Here is a 19,717-nt window from a genome sequence, read left to right on the forward strand (position 1 = left end):
TGAGTGAATCAATATTATCATCAGAACACATTGAAAAAATATGGACCTTCCTCATAATTCAGATGTTTATGAGGAATTCATTTCTCATTTTCAGACACTTTGCAAAGCTATTGTCCATTCATTCATCTTTCATCATATTCAAATTTAAGAAATAAATTAAAAGTTGTAATTGGCATACACTAAATAAATCATCTAATTTCTAGGAAATGCCAGCACATATATTATATTATACAAAAACTTTAGGCAAGACATCTGTGTCATACAGTCAATGTATGATATGCTGACCAATGATAACGCAGGCTGCTTTGAGAGGAGTATTAAACTTGTTTTGCATGTCCATTCACTTAGGTCATTTTGTATATATGCCAAGTAGGACCTGACAAAAACCTAAATTGTTACTGATATGTTACTAAAATTGTTATCCAATTTTTAAAAGGTTAAATCTTTCGACAACTGAATGCCCAAAATTGTATTTTCAAAAACTAAGATTCGGTAGTTTTAGCTAATAAGTCATTTAGTCATTGTGCTTTAGTTATTGACATGATTATTTAGGTTTTTGTCAAATTCATGAAAAACAAATTAAAAAGCAGATGAGCCCTTTTTAAATAAGGTTAAGTTATAAGCGTATCTATATTTGGTGGTCAGGGAACGCCACGTATTCATTAAGTGAATTATTGCTGCCTCACACTAATATATCTATGGGTGTTCAAAATAGCCACACATTCCTGAGTGTGGGTCTCCTATTTGACATTACAAGAGACATTGTTGGTGCTTTATCAGCAAAATTTGATAAAGTAGGACAATCCTTTAACCAAAACTCTCTCTAAAAACACTGTTCTAGCAATAATTGACAATGAAAATTTACTTAGTAACTAAGATCAAAAGACTGACTAAACAATTATTGTGCTATGGCAGACATCAGCAAAGGGTTAAATATAAAACCGAAAGCAGACAACCACAACATACAATTGTATCTAACTTTAAGAGCAGGTTGAGTCATCTCGACAGCCATGAGTGTCAATGCTAAACCAGAGGATCACCTCAATCTATAGCTACATATTCCAGGTGGAGGGAGCGATATGCTGACATTCTAAGAGATTCCTCCTCTGTTCCAGGGTGTGTATTTCACCTTACTGTACCAAACCTGTCACATTACTAAATAATTTAACTTAGTGTAAATACAGAATGGTGGTGTCCTTGTCTCCACAAGATCAATTAGTCAGGTAACTCTGTTGTACAATAAGCTCAACTGAGAACTTAAGAATGGAAACAGAAACCATCAAAGGTTTACTGCATCTGAGGATACTGCTTTTGGAAAGTGAAATGCAAAAACTGTGACCTCCTAAAATCAAATACATCAGTCAGGAGAGTACTTGAGAGTTTGTGATGCTGAGTGTCACAATGGGAGTGAGTGAATCGACATGATCACAATACAATGAAGATCTACATTTTTTATTGTATCTCAGGTGCACAATGAATTTCTTCAGTATGGGTCAAAGACAAAAGCTTCTAAAAAGATATTTTTAAAAAGTACTTTCAAAATATGCATCTATTTCTGAGTCTAGAACAATGTGTTAAATAACATTTCAGTGTTTAGATTCATTTTTTGATCCCATTTTTAAACTTCACCGCCCCTCCAAAAAATACCAGGTGGCACAACCAAATATTTGCAAAGATTCTATTTATTCTAAAAGAAATTAATCAGTCATCTCTTTTGTGCAATAAGTTCAACAGAGAATCTAAGGTTGGCAACTGACACCTTCAAAGATTTACTGCATCTGAGGACACTGCTTTTGGAAATTAAAACAATCTTTTCTAAAAGTAGAAGAGAAATGTCTGTGATCAAGTATGTATGGCTAATTATATATGAATCTTTTTTAGCAGTTAATTTATTTTAAAGGGGGCAATTAATGTACTTCATTCAGTAACATGCCTTCAACATAAGAACCTGACATTTACAGAACCAACCGCAAGAAATACAAATCAAGGTGTCATATCAAACAGCTGTGTGAGCACACAAATATATAATATGCCAAAATTCCACAGCATTCAGGGGCTGTTAAAGGCATTCACACATACTAACAAATCATGAGCTTTTGACTGTGGCTGTGTACTGAGCTATACAACTGTTAACTGCAGTCGATTCACCCCATTAGCCTCTCCCCAACGAATCTGTTTATCAACCAGCCTATACTGGGAACCAAATACAAAATTGGATGATAATACCACTATAGCCCCTCCCTCTCTGATTGCATGCAGCCAAGTGACAGTGGCCTGGGTCAAGCACATGCAGAAAGTGATGTGCAGCTCCCATCGATGCATCGTGTAGCTTTGCTGGAGCTCTTCATTCTGTGAACGATCTTTGCCTACTGGACTACAATACTACTCAATTAACTGCCTTCAGTTCAGAACATGCACATCATGCTTCAACCATCATGGCCAATGCTGGCTTGTTTGCCTAAATACATGGACAATAATACTATTGCTCAGTTCAGCAGACCTTTTGAATACAACACAAAGTCAACAATGGCTGCAATCCAAATAGAAAATGTAGCAAAACCATAAATCCATAAACTCTTGCTAGGTATGAGCAGCAGACCAAGCTCCTGTAAAAGCAGTATTAAATCCAGGGTTTTGCATTTTCTTTTATCTTTTTAATCAATACTCAATGGTTCGAGTCAGGGTAGATAAAGGAATGAACAAATGCCTCTGCTTCATTTCCAGCTACAAGCAATACAGCATCACTGAGCTTGCGCGAGAAGGCTAAACACATATGTTGTGGGACCATTTTAGAAGTCCATTTGGCAAGAACAATTGCTTATCCTTGTGGGAAAGGGACACTTTTTCCGATGAGAATGCTGTAAACTCTATTCTCTGAAGGCCTCGGGCCAGACCAACTGAATTCCAATCCCAGCCCGTTCAGCTCAATGCTGATATGCAGCGCTTTTACCAGGGGGCGGGGTTTCTTTGTCTAAATCATTCACAGAGGATCAACACTATGAATCATCATAGACTTTGAAGGACCTGCATTGAGGACAGGAGCTCTCTTAAAAACTCAGGTATTTGTTCTGTCAACATGTTCACTGGATGAAAAAATATATATATTTAGTATAATAGTTTAGTATAATAACTAAATTCAGCTATACCTTTTCATGAAATCATAATAAAATGTTCTAACTATCCCTTATATATCTGGTTGGTTCTAGCATTAAGTTTCAATGTCCTAAAAGTACTACAGTTTTAACTTTTAACTATAATTTATGTCACCACAATTTACCTGTTTTTACATGCCATGTTTTTCAATATAATAGCTATCATTCTGAGAAACAGTTGTCATTATATGGAGCAAAATAACCTTTGGGTCACTTTACACAGTCTCCAAGATGTCTGACTACCAGTAGCATGACCCAGTAGGAAAAACAGCTACATAGATACTCAGATTGAAATGCCCCAAGATTTTAACTAAAAAGCATCTTAAAACTGACATTTATTTACTTTTCATGTGTTGAGCATAGGAACAGCATAAGAATAATAAACAAACAGGTTAAATTCCCTCAAATCTGTGAGCATATAATGAGGTTGTTGTAAAACTGCACAGTAAGATTCCTATACTGCTATGCTTGGCCAGAATCCCCAGATATTCCTAATTTGTTTGAGTAATGAGCCTTTCAGCCACTAATGAGAGTTTAACACTTGATAGCTCCTGGCCTCAGTATGGAAGGTAGCTGTGCAACATGGTGAAAGGCCAGAGGAAGTGAATAAGCCAAACGGGTATGTGAGAGAGAAAGAGAGCGCGAGCGAGAGAGAGAGACACCTGGCTAGTATGTGCTGCGAGAGGATGCTGAAAGATTGATGAGGCAGTGACTTCCCTTTATTCTGCAGGTCACGGCAACAGAGACAGGCATGACACCACAATCTCACACTGGCCACTGGCCAATACAAGCTCACCTTTGCTTATGTCCAAAAGATTACTCTAAATAAACGAAAGCACAACCAGCAGTTTTGAACAATAATGAAGCAACGCTACATGCATTTCATTACTCTATTCAATTAACTACTTAATGATATAACTTGAATGCTTCTATTTTTGGTCAGTTTCACTTTCAATCCACTACATTTCACAGTAAGAATTTAGAGTTGTTCCCTACAGAACATTTATACAGCTAATTTATTCATGTTATTCAGCTAATTTACTCTGAAGTGTTTAACAGCAGCCTAACTGCTTGAAGTACACAAGGAGGCACACAAGCCAAGTAAGTTTGATAAAATCTTCAAAAATACTCAAAAATGACATGCATCACCTTCATCGAAGAAAACTCAAAAATGAGAGACTTCCATTGTCCTCACCAGTGGGCCTTAAAGTTTTTTTTTTAATTTTTTTTATTCCTTGAACAGAATAAAGATTCCTTCATATTTAAATGTATACTTTGCTTGCTTAATCAATGCAATAATTCACCTTCGAATCTTAAACACACACACACACCACTAAAGTGAACCATACTATGGCTGACAAGCTAACTAATGTTTTAAGGAATGCAACATTCTTAACAAGCTAACAGCAACTATACCTAGAATCCTTACTACCTGTTCATTATTCCTGTAAATTACAGAAAATCTGGACAGAAGCACAAAAACTTTAGACAACTATACTTTAACTCAAGTAAAAATGTAAATGCATAGTTCTACTTTTACTCCAGTATTTTTTACCAGGTGTATCCCTACATTGACTCAAGTACTGGATTTGTGTACTTCATCCACCACTATCAATAGAAAAATAGCACTTTAAACATCAGCAATGCTGTTGCCGACAGACGAACAAGTGGAAATCTTTACATGTCAAAAATACTTTGCGTGTCAAATGTCACTGTACAGTGTACAAGTCTGGTGCAAATCCAGCAAAGTCACTCTGACATCATGCTTCCAGTTCACAAAGGAAGATTCTGAAGCCTCTATTGCCATTATGACAGACAACACATATTCCAAGCATGACATGCTGGTACGGACTACAAAGCCCGCTGCACATTTTTTTCCAGGAAAAAAGAAAATTATATATATAATTTTACAAATTTTACAAATGTTGAGCTTCTTCACCTAATTAAAAGGTAGAGTGACATGAATGCTATAACCCATCCTGAACTTCCGTTTGGAAATCACAGCCTCAACATTCAGACATTTCACACTTCCCTGGTACAAACGGGATACCTAGTCTGTTCTAGTGAGAGGGGAATGCCATTTATGACCAAAAAAAGAAAAATCTGTGTTCATGTCTGTTGTAGTACTACAGAGAGAAACAAAGCCAAAATGAGAGAGAGAGACAGAGAGACAGTGTGTGTGGGTGGGGGGGGGGGTTGGATGAGGAAGAGAGAGAGAGAGAGAGAGAGAGAGAGAGAGAGAGAGAGGGAGGAGGAGGAGATAATGAGTGAGGAAGAGAGGATGAATAAGTGAAAAAAAGAGGCTATAAGCAGGTGGAGCCACTGTGGAGTTACTATGGCAACATTAAACCATGTGATGAAAAAGACCCATATATGTTTTCCTGGCTGAGGCGTTGTTCCCATCCTGCAGGATTTGACGCTTAATCCTCCTGAATCTGTCCTGTACTTCACTCCACTTTCTCTTAAAAGGGACACAAAAAACCTGCCAATGACTTTGTGATTCATAGGCCAAAACTGACTTCCATAAAGCACCTTGATAAAGGTCACCACTGCTCTTCACAGACTATTTGCCAATAGCAGCCCAAGACATAACAGTACTTAGATTGCTATTAATGGTGCTATTCAGCCACATAAATTGAATGCGAGTTTGTTCACAAGTGATTACCAGCCACCCACACAAAATACATGGTGTAGTTTCATGTTCAGAAAGGAACGTGCGCCAAGCCTGAGTAAGAAGCAACTGTTTGAACTGTTGTAGCAGCCAATTCCACAGTCATCTTTGTGTCCAGCAGCACAGAACTGTAACAAACCTACTCACATCCTGCATAAATGCCTCAACCAAAGTACAGCTACCTATCAAGGTAGCACTCAAGACGTGCGAAGACCAGCTGGACAACAAACTGCATCTTTTTTGGAAACCATCTCCAACAAGCCCACAGTGTCAGCACCAATGAGCTCTCCTCATGTTAAGTACATTATTAAATGGGGGACAGAGGGTTTTGCGTATCACGGGTGTGTCACTCTAATAGGATTATAATGCTGTTGCTCATATTGTGCCAAACCCTTGGCAATCATTAACCGTTATTAAGGTATGACATAAAATAACCATAAACACAAAGACAACAGCTGCTATGATATTCGTGACTCCTCTTGACTTAGAGCAGAGACAGCAAATTAAAAACGTTATGAATTTATCTAATCTTGAAACATTCTGACAGTCTCAATTCACAGATGAGATACCTTTCTCAATATTGATATGAGAACAGTCTATAGCAAATAGGAAATCACCAACCCACCACACTCTGTAAACACAAAACTTAACCTTTTATCTGTTGTAAAAAAATAAATAAATAAAAAAAGAGAATGGGTACTATATCGTGTCATACTGCATACCCCTATGTGGATGCTGGCCTGTGGTGGTCGCTGAGGGCTCCAAGAAGAAATGCAATCGATGAACTGCTACTGCAAAGGGGTTAAGTGGCAGGTTTCTCATTGCTACTCTCTCCATCTCACCTTGGAACCTTAAAGAGGATTTGTAAGAACATTTCCCCCCCCCCCCCCCAACACACAAACAAACTGAGCAAGGGATGATGGCATACAAGACGATAGAATACCAGTTGCAAAGAGCAAGTCTACAATGACCAACCATTTTCAACACATGATGAAAGCAATTTTATTGTACCTGAGAAGAGTAACAATAAAAGATACTATTTTTCTATTCTATCCTTCTACAATGAAGACTTCTCTGCAAAATTAGACTCTTCCTGTAAAGCTGTGCTACCAGGATTAGTCCCTTGCTAGCATGGGGTTCATTTCTGTGTAATGTTCAAATTAAAAGGGGACACTGAGATTCTGCTACCCTTGGGGCAATGTTATTATTTAATATCTTCCAGTCATCTGCAACTCAAAGCAGTCTCCCTTTAATCACCTGCTCCAATGCACCTGGTTTTAGTGGGTTAAAGTTTAAGCCTTACATTTCCAGATGGTATAATCACCATACACAGCAAACAAATATCATGAACAGCATTTCTAAATATACATGGACCTTTAATTCAACACCATAAAGTAAGGTCATTGTTCTGAGAATGTTCATTAAACTGAGTTCATTACCCATTAAGAGGTATTACCGTTTTATTACAGTGAGGTCAGAGATAGCATTTGATGTTGCACTTCCTTTCAATCAAAAGTCCAATTACTAAAACCAACTTGGTTAGTTAAGGTAACCATATACTGACGATCTGGGGGCGTATGCGTAACTATTTTTAAATTTCTTTACTAAAGCAAAACAATTGCATTCAGAGCCTACATTCCCCCTGAAGTTTATTAATAAAGTTAATAATCAGAATTTTATATATCAAATAATTAAAAGTATTAATTAAATAATAAAATAATAATCAGAGTGGTGGGGTGGGAGTGCAAGGAGACTGATGTATGCATGTCAATGTATTTTGTCATGTGCTCTGTGCAAATAAAAAAAAATGTGCACACACACACACACACACACACTTTGGACATTTTTAGGCCTTGTTAAGGCTTCTAATACAAAACATCATATAGAAGGTAAACGTCATGTATCCTCTCTGACCATAAGCTTATGTGAAGCAGAGAGAGAGAGAGAGAGAGAGAGAGAGAGAGAGAGAGAGAGAAGCAATCTGAATGTTCATTTTCAATAAATTACACTCAATTTTCATTTTGTTTTTTTTCTCTAGGTCTATGTTAAAACTCGCATTCCTTTCTTTCCACCAGTGCCTGTTTGGTCTCTCCTAGCGTGTAATAAAGTGGACAGCTACTCATCCAGAATGAAAAGAGCAGTGAGCCACGTTCAGGTCAACACTAACTAACAGCACTGCTAATCAATAGCCAATACACACGTGTTCTTAACCCAGGGACATGGTGTGTCCTGATCAGTTCCACAAATTTAGCTTGCCTTCAGTCAAACCCTGCTTTTACAGCCTTAGTTACTGTGTAACTTGATCAGCCATAATAAATACTCTTTGCTATAAATCATAGGAAATGTTCCTTTTATGAATGAAGTGCTACAGCCATACATAACCCACATTGTCAATTTAATGTAATATTCTTTGATGCAATAACTGGCTGTCTGCTCTCCAAAAATGCCATACCTGCTGGTTTTAAACCTGCACCATTAATATAATCTTCATCAAACAATCATCCATAATCCCCCTTTGTCGTCATGCTTATTGGCAGTATCTGATGTGGGAAGTAAAGAGGATCAGGTTGTTAAACAGGGCTGTTAGAAAGAAACTTCTGCATTTAATGAACCCAAACTCCATTTAGACCTCTAGGGTTTGACGAGTCAACAAATAAATGAATGAACAATTTTTCACCTGTATGGTTATGCAGAGGATGTGCTACTGCAGTTCAGAATGTGTACTGCGTGACTATGTGCGCAAACCTGATGAGATACTCCATGATTTCTGGACGTGGTGAAGTCCGAACCCGCAGCCTCCTGACTGCATCCACCGATAAATTAAACCTATTCGATTTGGTATACTAGCAGAACACTTCCAGAACACTTGGTGATTCTCCTCACCCACTCTTCCTCCTCACTGAGCCTTTCAGAAAGATCCCCAACTGTCCAAACCAACATGGGGGCTGCTTGCCCAAACACAGCAGCTTAAATATACGGAGACTCTGGAACCCTCCGCTCCCTGCTGAGGGCGCAGAGAGGTGTGTGAGAGTAGCTCTTTAAAATTCCCCTGCCGTCTTATCGCAGGTTTTCTCAAGAGGGCCGCAAAACTTTGCCTCTATTCACAGTTGATTTACAAACAGCTCACAGTACATGGTCATGAATGAAGGTTGAGCAAGCTCATCCACCCCCTTCCCTGCTCTCAGATATGTGAAGGGAGGATCTCAGACTCCTGAGATACAAAATGTCATGAAAACTAATAAGCTCTCCAGATAATGCAGTATAGAATAATGTCTCAGTCTATTAAAATTTAAAAAGAAAAAGAAATAAAAAGGTTAAGGACCTACCGGCTTATTCATATTTATTCCTAATTCTTGAAACTACACAACTTATCTTAATTTCAACACACTTTTATATATATATATATATATATATATATATATATATATATATATATATATATATATATTAAAAAAAATTACTTCACACAATAAGACTCTAAAAATTAAGATCTCAAAACTGGGAAATGGTGTGCCTTTATCCTCATGCATTCTTACACACACACACACACACACACACACACACACACACACACACACACACACACACACACACACACACACACACACACACACACACACACACACACACACACACACACACGTATCCCTACAACTGCACTCTCGCATTCACCTGTGCACCGTCACACACACTCAAATATGGAAACTCAAATACACACACAGTTACACATGCACTCACACTCATTCACCTCATATGCACACATACACCTCTCCCCCCACCCCCTTATTAAAAGCACAGCATATGGAGAGATGAATTCCAGCCAGGAACCACTGGACACTGCAACATGAAGAGAAGGAAGCAGACATCCAGCACAAGACCCATGTGAAAACAATCACTCAGCACTAATACCTAACCACAGTCAGAGATGCTCCTTTGAAACATTAACCTGCACTCGTCTTCACCTTCCCGTCTGTCAGAAGCTCCTCAGTCGGGAGCGGGCCATTTCACCCACCGCCAGCAGCACACGGAGTGCTAGACACTGATTCACACCTCCTCTAAATGCTAAGCAATGCTACTCAGCTGCCATCCTCCAGAACGCCCAGGAATGCAACCTCAAAGCTGACCCGCTCTGCTTCAAAGCCAGAGATGTTCATTGGCCACTAAAACTCCACAATGGAGGTCATTTCAGCCCATGTTAGGACCAGCGCACAGAAAATACTACAACTATCATTAGATTCCTACTCTAATGGACATATCTGCAAGCTGAGGAAATGTGGTGCTTGTTTTTTCATTGTCAATCAATGCATTACACAAACAAGCCCAGAAAATCTTTGAATATAAAAGATTTAAAACAAGTCACTTATCAACAGAGCGACACATTTCCAGTCTATTTTTGCTTCATTGGTCATGGTTTCCTGACGGTCACCGCACTACATCGAGAAACTGTCCCCCATTGTAAGGTTACGGCTTACCTGAGCTGGCGGTGGAGAATCAAGAACACCCAGCTGCTGAGGACGCAAAGCTCAGCATTTATGCACGCACTGGTCACCAACATTATCCTTAGGTTGCCATTTTCTTGACATCCAACACGCAAAGAGTCCCAGGCTCTATCTGAATGGACTCTGAATCGTCTCTGACACACTGTGGCAATCTGGATTGGCATCTATTGTTGTTCCACGAGGACTTAATCCCATAATTATCCAATCATTACATTGAGGGAAAGAGACGCCTTACAGTGCCTGTGGACGTGTCTGCACTAGCGAAAGACTTAAGCAAGCACTGCAGGTTGACACACACACACACACGCAGAGTCACACACTCACAAAGCAGATCACCATGGCTACCAGCACACTGCACGCCTACAGAAGCTGAAGGCTCTTTTTACAGCCTCTGATTAAGTTTTTACACGTTCTGGAAAAAAGGAAGTGACTGACCAATGCCTGCTAAGGGAAGGCCAGTGACACATAGCTGTTTGCCACTTCCTGTGTCTATCTACATTCACAATCAGTGTAGGAGCATCAACGAAGCTGCCACACTGCTTTTATATTTTTATTCCTATCGTCCTGTATGATATGGTCACAGTGAACTATACACCTTATGACTACACTTGCAATGCAAAAAATAATTTTTAACCATTAATACTAATTTTAGTCTCCTCTAGCGCTAATTGGGTTAGAAGGGGCATACTGTCCTTCAAATAACATCCATATAGCTCGTTCCTGTCACTTTGTCAAATAAGGTAATTAAGTAGAACATCAGACCAAAGCATAAGAGAGCACGACCACGGGAGGATGGATGCCAGGGGACAGGCACACGGTACATCTACAACCAGAGAAATCAAAAGAGCATTTCTTCAAGGGTCTGCATAGTTCAGCGACATGTACTTGAATGACGTACAAGAGGAACGATAATGATCTCGATCGTTAATTAGAGGCCGCACCGGAGTGGGAGGCTGGAGCAGTTAGAGCTCTGCTAAGGCCAGGGGTGCAGAGCTCCAGTCCTAACAGTACAAAGGAATGTAGAAATAATAAATCCACAATGCATAATGAAACTGCAGCTGGAAAAAAAAAAAAAGTCATAAGAGAAAAAATTAAATGTTTGATTTCCAAAACATCACATAGCAGTTCCCAGCAATGTGTGACTACACCCACTTTTAGTATGACACACACAGAGCAGTCTTGGTTCATCATGTCTATAAACTTTTCAGGCAAAGATTACAGTACAAAACAGACCAGCATGCCCATCCATTTAAAAGAACCATAAAGTGAGGGAAGTAAAGAATACCAAAGCTAACAGCCACACTGAGAGATCAGACATTTTTATCCATCGGCTACTGGTTTAAGACCATAAAGGCATTTTTAATTAAAAGACATCTTCTAATCCACAATTCCCTTTTGCCATGCCACTATAAATAAAACTGTAAAAGCAGGCGTTGCTCCTACAGACACTGTACATATTGCACAATCAAGATCTAAAGACGCCATAAAACAACACTCGCCTTTTTAAAATGTGTGATTATAGTCTAATATGAAGCATGTGATTATAGTCTGAAAGGAAAGCTATTTTTTCTAAGCAGGTTTCTCCTCATGTTAGTCATCTCCAGTGCCTAATTCTCCCCTCACTGGACAATGCCACCAAGCAGGCAGGGTGAAGACTAGCACATACTTTCTCTCTACACATGTAGCCATCACATTTTTTTGAACAGCCACCAGCATATAATCACTGGATGGCTCAATGCACTTGTAGGAGAACGCAAACCACCAGGTCCACTTATGCTGGCAGGCAGACGCCCATATTGGTTAGTGTTGTGTTGAGGGATGGGGGGGGGGGGAAGAGAGGCGCCATCCAAGTAGGAATGGGCGATCTTTCCAAAAACCATATCATGATCTAAATTGGGTTCGTCCTTCCCAAATTTGAAATGTACTATCGAGAATATCCAAATTCGAAAAAGTTTACGGACTTATCCATTTGCACCAGTTAAAACAATACTGGCACACATGTTAAACTTTATTTTAAATATTACACAAAGCTGTAAATAAGCAGTCAATATGTAACTATTAAATAACAGATTTAAAGTATTGTAGTAGTAAAATGTACACTAAAAAATTCAAAGTATTATGTAAATAGAACTTTTGCCGTGCTTTATTTGTGCAGTCCTCCTTCATCATTAATTATTAGAAAAAATACTGGCAGCTTCATCATACCATGCATATATATAGCGCATCAGCGTCTTAAAGCCCACATTGTACAAAGATTTAAATGGCAACATATCCTTGTATTATTTTTGTAATGCTCTAATGTATACGTAGATGATTTTTATATTTCGGAAGTAGTGAGACACCGAAGACTGGAGTTGTATGACCTGAGTGAAACACACACGTCACGTTGCTTCAGATAAGGTGGATGAATAAATTTGTCATATTAACTCTGAAAATGCTAATCAATGCCCAACAAAGTTTCCAGATAACTATGATTTGAGCAATATATGACCGTACATAGCTATCACTTTCACACTACTCAAATTGAGTACATTTTTTGCACCAGCACTATTGCAAAAGTTGCCCTATGCCCTAACATTACCCACATTGAACATATTAGCAAATCTGTATGTTTTGCTAATATATTATATACAAGAACAAATTCGGTGGAAGCTTTACATCGGTATACCCAATGATGCTTTCGACCCCTTTATCCCACATGTCCCTGCTTCCCAGTCTGCAAAGTCCAATTCCCACTACAAAGTGGGTCATCACCAGATTCGCTTCTGCTCAGGGAACTAGGATAACCCACGTGGTCCAACGTGACCGCTGTCAGACGATAATATGCAAAATATAACCAAACAAACCAAGCTGAGGCAATAATTATACGGAGTTTAGAAGCAATGCTGTCTAGGCCAGGAAAAATAAAAAAGTTTGAGATTCAGGTGAGAATTTGAATTCTTTTTTTGGTGGACCTTAAGGGACTCTTCCTGCATTTTTCAAACTAATCTCTGTCTACCTCTGCTGTAGCAATTGCCCAAATATCTCAACAAGTGAATGGAAAACCAAATGGACACTCATAATAAAAGTCAAAGGGCAGTTGTTGAATTTAGTCAATCTACCTGGTTACTTGAGACAGAGAAAAGGTTGAAAATTAAATATTCTTTTAAAGACATTGAGTGAGACCAATAATGCAATTCCATAAAAAGGACTTTCTTCATGATATAATGTATATATATTTTTGAGTCTAAGTACAATATATAATTAAGATACATGTGCTAAATTATCTTAAAAAAAAAAAAAAATAGATATCTATCTTAAGCTTGCATTCCAGCTCCGACTCAATCAGCCATTGTCAACACACACTGCACAAAACACATAGCACGCACGGTTGTGACCAAAATTTCAGGCTGTGGCATTATGAAGGAGGATTGCAGAGCACAGCTCTATATAAGGAGAGCTCATGGGCTGACAGAGAGCTCGTCACGGCTGCCTCACTGCACCCGGTTGCCTCAGAGATCACTGGCCCGCTACAGCTCTCTGCGGTCATCTAGTTAGATGAGCGACAGGGTGGAAAGCCCCTCAGGAGCTCTGTGCTCGAAAGGCAAAGGTGTGAAGTGAGCCGAGGACATAACCCAAATTCATTCCACAGGGTATGTGCTTTGTACGATGGGGAGACAATTCCGTTTCACATGCTCCCATCATCAGACAGGTAGCCACCACCCAACAAACATGGTTAGCAAACACCTACTAGTAAAAATGGGTTGGGGACTTTTTTTTTCCTCTCTCCTTTTGGTCTATGCAGAATCTCACACTTGAGAGGGAAATCACCCATCACCCCACCCATCCTGCACACACCCCAGAGTGGCTGCACCCATACTGCAGAGCTGTAGTTTCCATGTACTCCTGGGATATTCTCAGCACAGCACTGAGGCCATGTTACTGACCAATGACCATGAGAGAGTGACAGCAGTAGTTTGGGTGCTCTGTCCTGTCAGCCTATTCTCTCAGTTAAAACAGAACAACCTGAACACAGTCTTGAACTTCAGATGCAACTCTTCCTTATGGTCTAGTAGATGGCTTTCCCTCTTCCACCATATGTACATCAAATATGCACATATGTACATGGGACATTAAAGATACTCTAATGTTAATCACTGTGCAAGTAATATGGAATTGGCTTCTATTGTACTTTACCAGTGTAACCCTTTCTGTACTGTATCCCAACCCACCCTTTGAAGTAATGTCAGAAACTACCTTGCTCAGGTGATCGAACAATGAATAACCAGTATAATGAAGCTTTTACTGTGTTTATTGTGTCCAGTATGATGCTGGAAACATAATAACTTTAAAAAAGTATTCCCACAAAAATACATTTAAGGGATGGTCTGCATACTTGTGGACTGGACCTGTTTTGCTCTTGCTGACCTGGCATGGCTGGCCGGAGGACAAACAAAGGGCACAGCGTGGGTAAACAGAGCATGAAAGGTACTGTGGTTTCCCGCCAGCACTCCCTGCACCCAGCAGTCCAGGGAACCTGCATTCACGTCGTAACAGCCTGACATGCAACAAAAGCACACCCACCTGGAAACGCAACTGTCCTTTAGCTCACGAGCATGTGTATGCTTACATGTGTTTGACCTGAACCAAAGCAGTAGCTCATACAAAAACACTGTGCAGCAAGCCTGCTCTGTATGACATGATCAAAGCCTTTTGTCAAGGCTGCATTCTGCTGCAACCAGTAAATGCTAGCAGCTAGTAATAAGCAGCACCAATTGGACAGACTCTAAGTTGAGCTTTTAACAAGGAATTAAGGGTGACGTGGGAGGGATGAGGTGCACAACTTGGTGTGACAAGTGACAGCTCTATATTTAGCGTCGCTCTGGATGAAATGAATTAGATGTCATAGGGTGGTAATCGGGGAAAACTTGCCATAGATGTTCTTGCTTATTTTGTTGCCCTGAAACGGGGAAACAAATACTGAGGAAGTAGTTTCCTCCCTGTAAGGAATGGGCATTCGTCCTCCTACACAGGGCAGACTCTGAAGCTACATGGCAAATATTCAGCCAGGGTTAAAATGTAATCATTTGAAAATCAAATATTTATACATTTCCTCGATAAAGCTCTCGGCCTCTGTATGTGTATTGTTAGGTTATCGTTAATGTTTTGACTGTGGTCGGCACCAACTCAAGAGGAAGCCATGCGCCAAGGCAGGAGAGAACTGTGCTCTTTCTCTTGCCATCACCTACAGAGAGACTAATAATAGAAAACAATAAAGGACATTATATGACGGCAGAGATAAGGCCAGAGGAAAGTCCCCTGAATGGAAACGCATCTGGCCAATCCCAACCTCTGCAGGGCTGCAGTCAAGCAGATTCACTGTTGCCATTTAAACAGGCAGATTGGAGGCATCCATGGATATGGGCACTGGGATCACTACCAGTGATGGAGGGGTCAGAGCAGAGCTGTATGAGGGCTCATTAATGAAGGCCTCAGTTTTACAGACACTGGGCATCTTTCGTTAGATGTAACTAGTGGCCTACAATACAGTGGATCAAGTGATCGGGCTAAATTGGATCTCACTGGTCCAAAGCGCATATGTGCAATAGAACCAAGACCACAAAAGCAGGTTGTTTGATAAGCAGGTTAGGTGGTGTCATTGCTATTATTTTATTTATTATTATTAGACTGTGTTTTTATTGTTGTGAAATAGAACATTTGATACTGGCATGATCATGAACAAGATGAATGACTGCAACACAAGTCTCCAGCTAGGTAAACACCAGTGCAGGCATCTGAAGACCAGTCCCTCTAAAGGTCCTGTGCTGGCCATGCTGGGAAAGGCTTAAGAGTTGCAGACAAAGACTGACAAAGGAAGCATATTGTCACACTAGGACCAGTTATGACGAGTCTTCTATTGAAACCTGGTAAAATGTCTGCAAGAGTTTGTAACTTTGAAGGGAATGATGCCTGGGTGATAGTATATATACACTGGAATGTAACCCAATATCCATTTGTTCTTTCACTACTTTGATGAATTATGAGTGTACATCTTTATAAATCCTCCTCCTCATCAGAAACAGATATTTATTCATTAGTTTCATTATCTGCATCACACTACTTTCTGATAGCCTTTGTTCTTATCCTGTTTTTGCAGAAATATTTTCAAAGTGGGCACCAATGTGCTGCCATTTTGATGTGCTGCCATTTTCACACAAAAAAACCCCAAAAAACAAAAAAAAAAACACACATTGATATACATGTTAAGATTCATGAAAATACCTGTAACAAATACCACAATTACATTTAAGCCTGATCAGTCAATGAAGGCAACATTAAGCATCAGGATTAACCTTAAGCATCAGGAACAGAAACTTCCCATAGAAAGCACCAGGGAAAAACTTAGGACTTCACCATCTTATACATTTGCCTGGCATAACAAATTATCAAATATATATAGTAAATACATGGGAATATAATAACCACATGATTGTTCCTTCACTTCACTGGAAACTTCACTAATGTAAGGCCTGTTCCCCAAATCCAATTCTCAGCACAGCTCTGTGGAGTCATCGGCATGTCTGTTTGTTTCGAGCCGCGAGCAACACTCTGTCCCTGACACCATCTGCTCCCTGTGTACACTGCAGATTAGGACTACTACTCCCCAGCTAATAACCACAGTTCTCAGCCCCTTGGGTGTGAGCCCAACAGTCTACAGTCTAGTGTAGCAACACTTCACTGATTATTTAAAAAGTAAATTAATTATTTAATCATTTAATGAGTAAATGTGAAAAGAAACAGTGACAGATGATTTTAGTTCCAAGTAGGACTAGGAATGGACTTAAGCAGTTAAGGTCATTACTTGAAGGACAAAGATTAAACAGTCAATACAAAACAACTCTGACATGCATCACTGCAGCGTTTGCAAACTTCCAAACCAGTTCTTCAAGTTCTTCATAAAAAAATTAAGTTTTCCTACTACTTACACTTTTAAAGGATCTGGCCACCCCATGTACTGATGTACACATCCTGTTTCCCCCATTACAGTATAGTGACCTGTCAATGAAGAACCTGAAGTTGAACAAGACATCTACAGAATCAGGAGAGTAAAATGTGCACAACTATGTCCGGTCTTCTGTTTGCAGAATAAGAGCCAAATGTTCCAAGAGTATCTTCTTTGTCAACAACAGCCCCGAAAAGGATGGGAACAGCCAAAAATATGCCTGCAGTATATTGCTGGGATTTGGGCCAAACCAAGATTTCACATGGAAACCGTGTTCCCTGATGAGACGTGCTTAGATGCAGCTGTGCTCTTGTGGTTCTGTTTTTTTGCACCCACATAGCATTTACCAAACAGTTGCTAAGATCTACTGAAAAATGTAGATACAATGATAAATCAAAATGCATTAATATGATGAAGGCTAGGAGTTGTGTCATTTGGCTCCATATTTAACCTCCCTCCAGTGGGGCCAACCTTCACCTGACACCAATTAATGAGAGGACATCAGAGACATCATCTCATGTGCTGGAAGACTTATTAAAAAAAAATTAACTACTTAGTATCCAACACAAATAGTCAGCACTTAAGTCTTAGTTTAAATCCTATCCCCCAACCCCCATCCAAAAATGAAGCCTCTGTCAATGTTAATAATACAAGATCTGCATGGTAATTGTTATATGTCTAACATCACCTGCAACACAGCAATATAGGTATTTTGTTGTGAACCAAAAAAAAAAAAAAAAAAAAAAAAAAAAATAATATATATATATATATATATATATATATATATATATATATATATATATATATACTGAGGATTATTAATTATCCCATCAGCCATCCCTATGAATCATACGTGTTTTAAATTTCAAGTGGTTGATCAGTAGTTACAAGTATATAAGGACAAATGTCAAGTACCGAAAGGTGGTGGCATCAAGTTGTGAATAAATAACACATTTAGAGAACAATAACAGCCTTAGGCCCAAGACATCTTTGGTGTTTAAAAAAAAAAAACACACAGAAAGAAGGAGAGAATTATTCTCAGGTAGCATACACTTCACTCCACATGTGAGATCGCCTGTGTAAGCTGTCATCCAACTTTAGTCACTAACCCTTGTGGCATCCGTGACTTATTTCAGCAAATCCTTCTAGACGATTTAGGAATCCCTTGACATCAGGAAACCGCCCCTTTGCATAAACGACAAATCCCTTCTAAGAAGCCCGATGGAAAAAGAAAACCGCGACGCATTACACATTACATGTAACCACCGCCTCAGAGTCTCTAAACAATGGCGAATCGGTATGCTGATACCTGCCTGTGCCAACCGAGCTTCTGTGCAGTTAAGAATTGCGCATTGGTTCCCGTGTCGTCCTCTGCTATGGCAACCGAAGTCGTATTTACATCTAAGCAGGTGTGCTGTTTTTACTATTCAATTCCCGTTAAGCATTCACACAAACTATCATTTTTTTCACAATAAAATGCTTGCAGGATGAATAAGCCGTTTTGTACAGTTCAATGAAACGATTTTGGTCATTAATACAACGCGGGAAAACAAGAACATGAACAGTTAGATCATTTGCAATTGTGGTTCTTTAGCCGTACAAAGAATTAATGTTTCCCTACGTGTGTCGCGATAAAAGCGCAATAATCTAACATTTTTTGTTATAGGCAGCAATTGTATTTAAGCCGCGTACTTACTGGGATGTATCTCCCAACTTGTCACAGTTGCCGCATGGCTCAAACAACTGTTAATTCATGGTTAAAACCAAGATCATGTTAACGACTCTGCACCCTGTGAGGTATAAAAGTAGCGAAGGCAAACGTGTGTCCAAAAAAGCACGTCTGACACACCAAGAAGAAAAAGTTGGACTGTACAAACGCGGTGGGCTACTTAAAACGCAAACGGGTAAACGAGCTCCGCCTCACCTTTCCACAAAGCATATGACAATGCAATGTAGCAATGCTTTGTATGTGAATATGTCAAAATTCCCTCTAGCGTACCTATCTGGAATTAACGTACATTTGAATCCAAAATTATTGCAGCTGTTGTTTTATTTGTTTGTTTGTTTGTTTGTTTGGTGGGGGTTGACTGTTTATTTGCTGCTGTTGCCAGCTTAATGTCATTTGAGTCATTCATAAAGGAATTCTAAAGAGCAAAATAGAATAGAAATGTTCTACAGTTGGAGCTATGATGGAAAAGCCTGGAAAAGGGTCTCTTGCCTCCACGCACAGTCAGGGGAAATCTGGTTTAGCAAGGTGCAGAACTGACGTATTATATTGTTATCGTTATCCGGACAAATGAGAAGCTACATATATAGGTAACAGCTAATGGCAAACACAGAAACCATGAGTTAAATTATTCAGACACGGTCAGACAGTACAAAAAAAAGGTCATTACTCTCAGATACAAACTGC

The 19,717-nt window shown here is 39.4% G+C and overlaps 1 protein-coding gene across 9 annotated transcripts in view; it reads right to left on the bottom strand.

The window, feature by feature from the left end:
* Positions 1 to 19,160, bottom strand: part of eps8a (epidermal growth factor receptor pathway substrate 8a) — a 39,247-nt gene extending 20,087 nt beyond the window's left edge. For 5 of the 9 annotated variants that reach the window (XM_035523656.1, XM_035523658.1, XM_035523655.1 and 2 more), the window contains exon 1: positions 10,296 to 10,627. In XM_035523656.1, the coding sequence (XP_035379549.1) occupies positions 10,296 to 10,486 (191 nt within the window). In that variant the 5' untranslated portion in view covers positions 10,487 to 10,627. Of the gene's footprint in view, positions 1 to 10,295; positions 10,628 to 19,000 lie in introns of those variants that run through there. The other 4 variants (XM_035523662.1, XM_035523660.1, XM_035523661.1 and 1 more) reach the window with 3 other exon arrangements.
* Positions 19,161 to 19,717: the final 557 nt, after the last annotated feature.

Source organism: Electrophorus electricus, chromosome 2 (genome assembly GCF_013358815.1).
Source record: "Electrophorus electricus isolate fEleEle1 chromosome 2, fEleEle1.pri, whole genome shotgun sequence".
NCBI lineage: Eukaryota > Metazoa > Chordata > Actinopteri > Gymnotiformes > Gymnotidae > Electrophorus > Electrophorus electricus.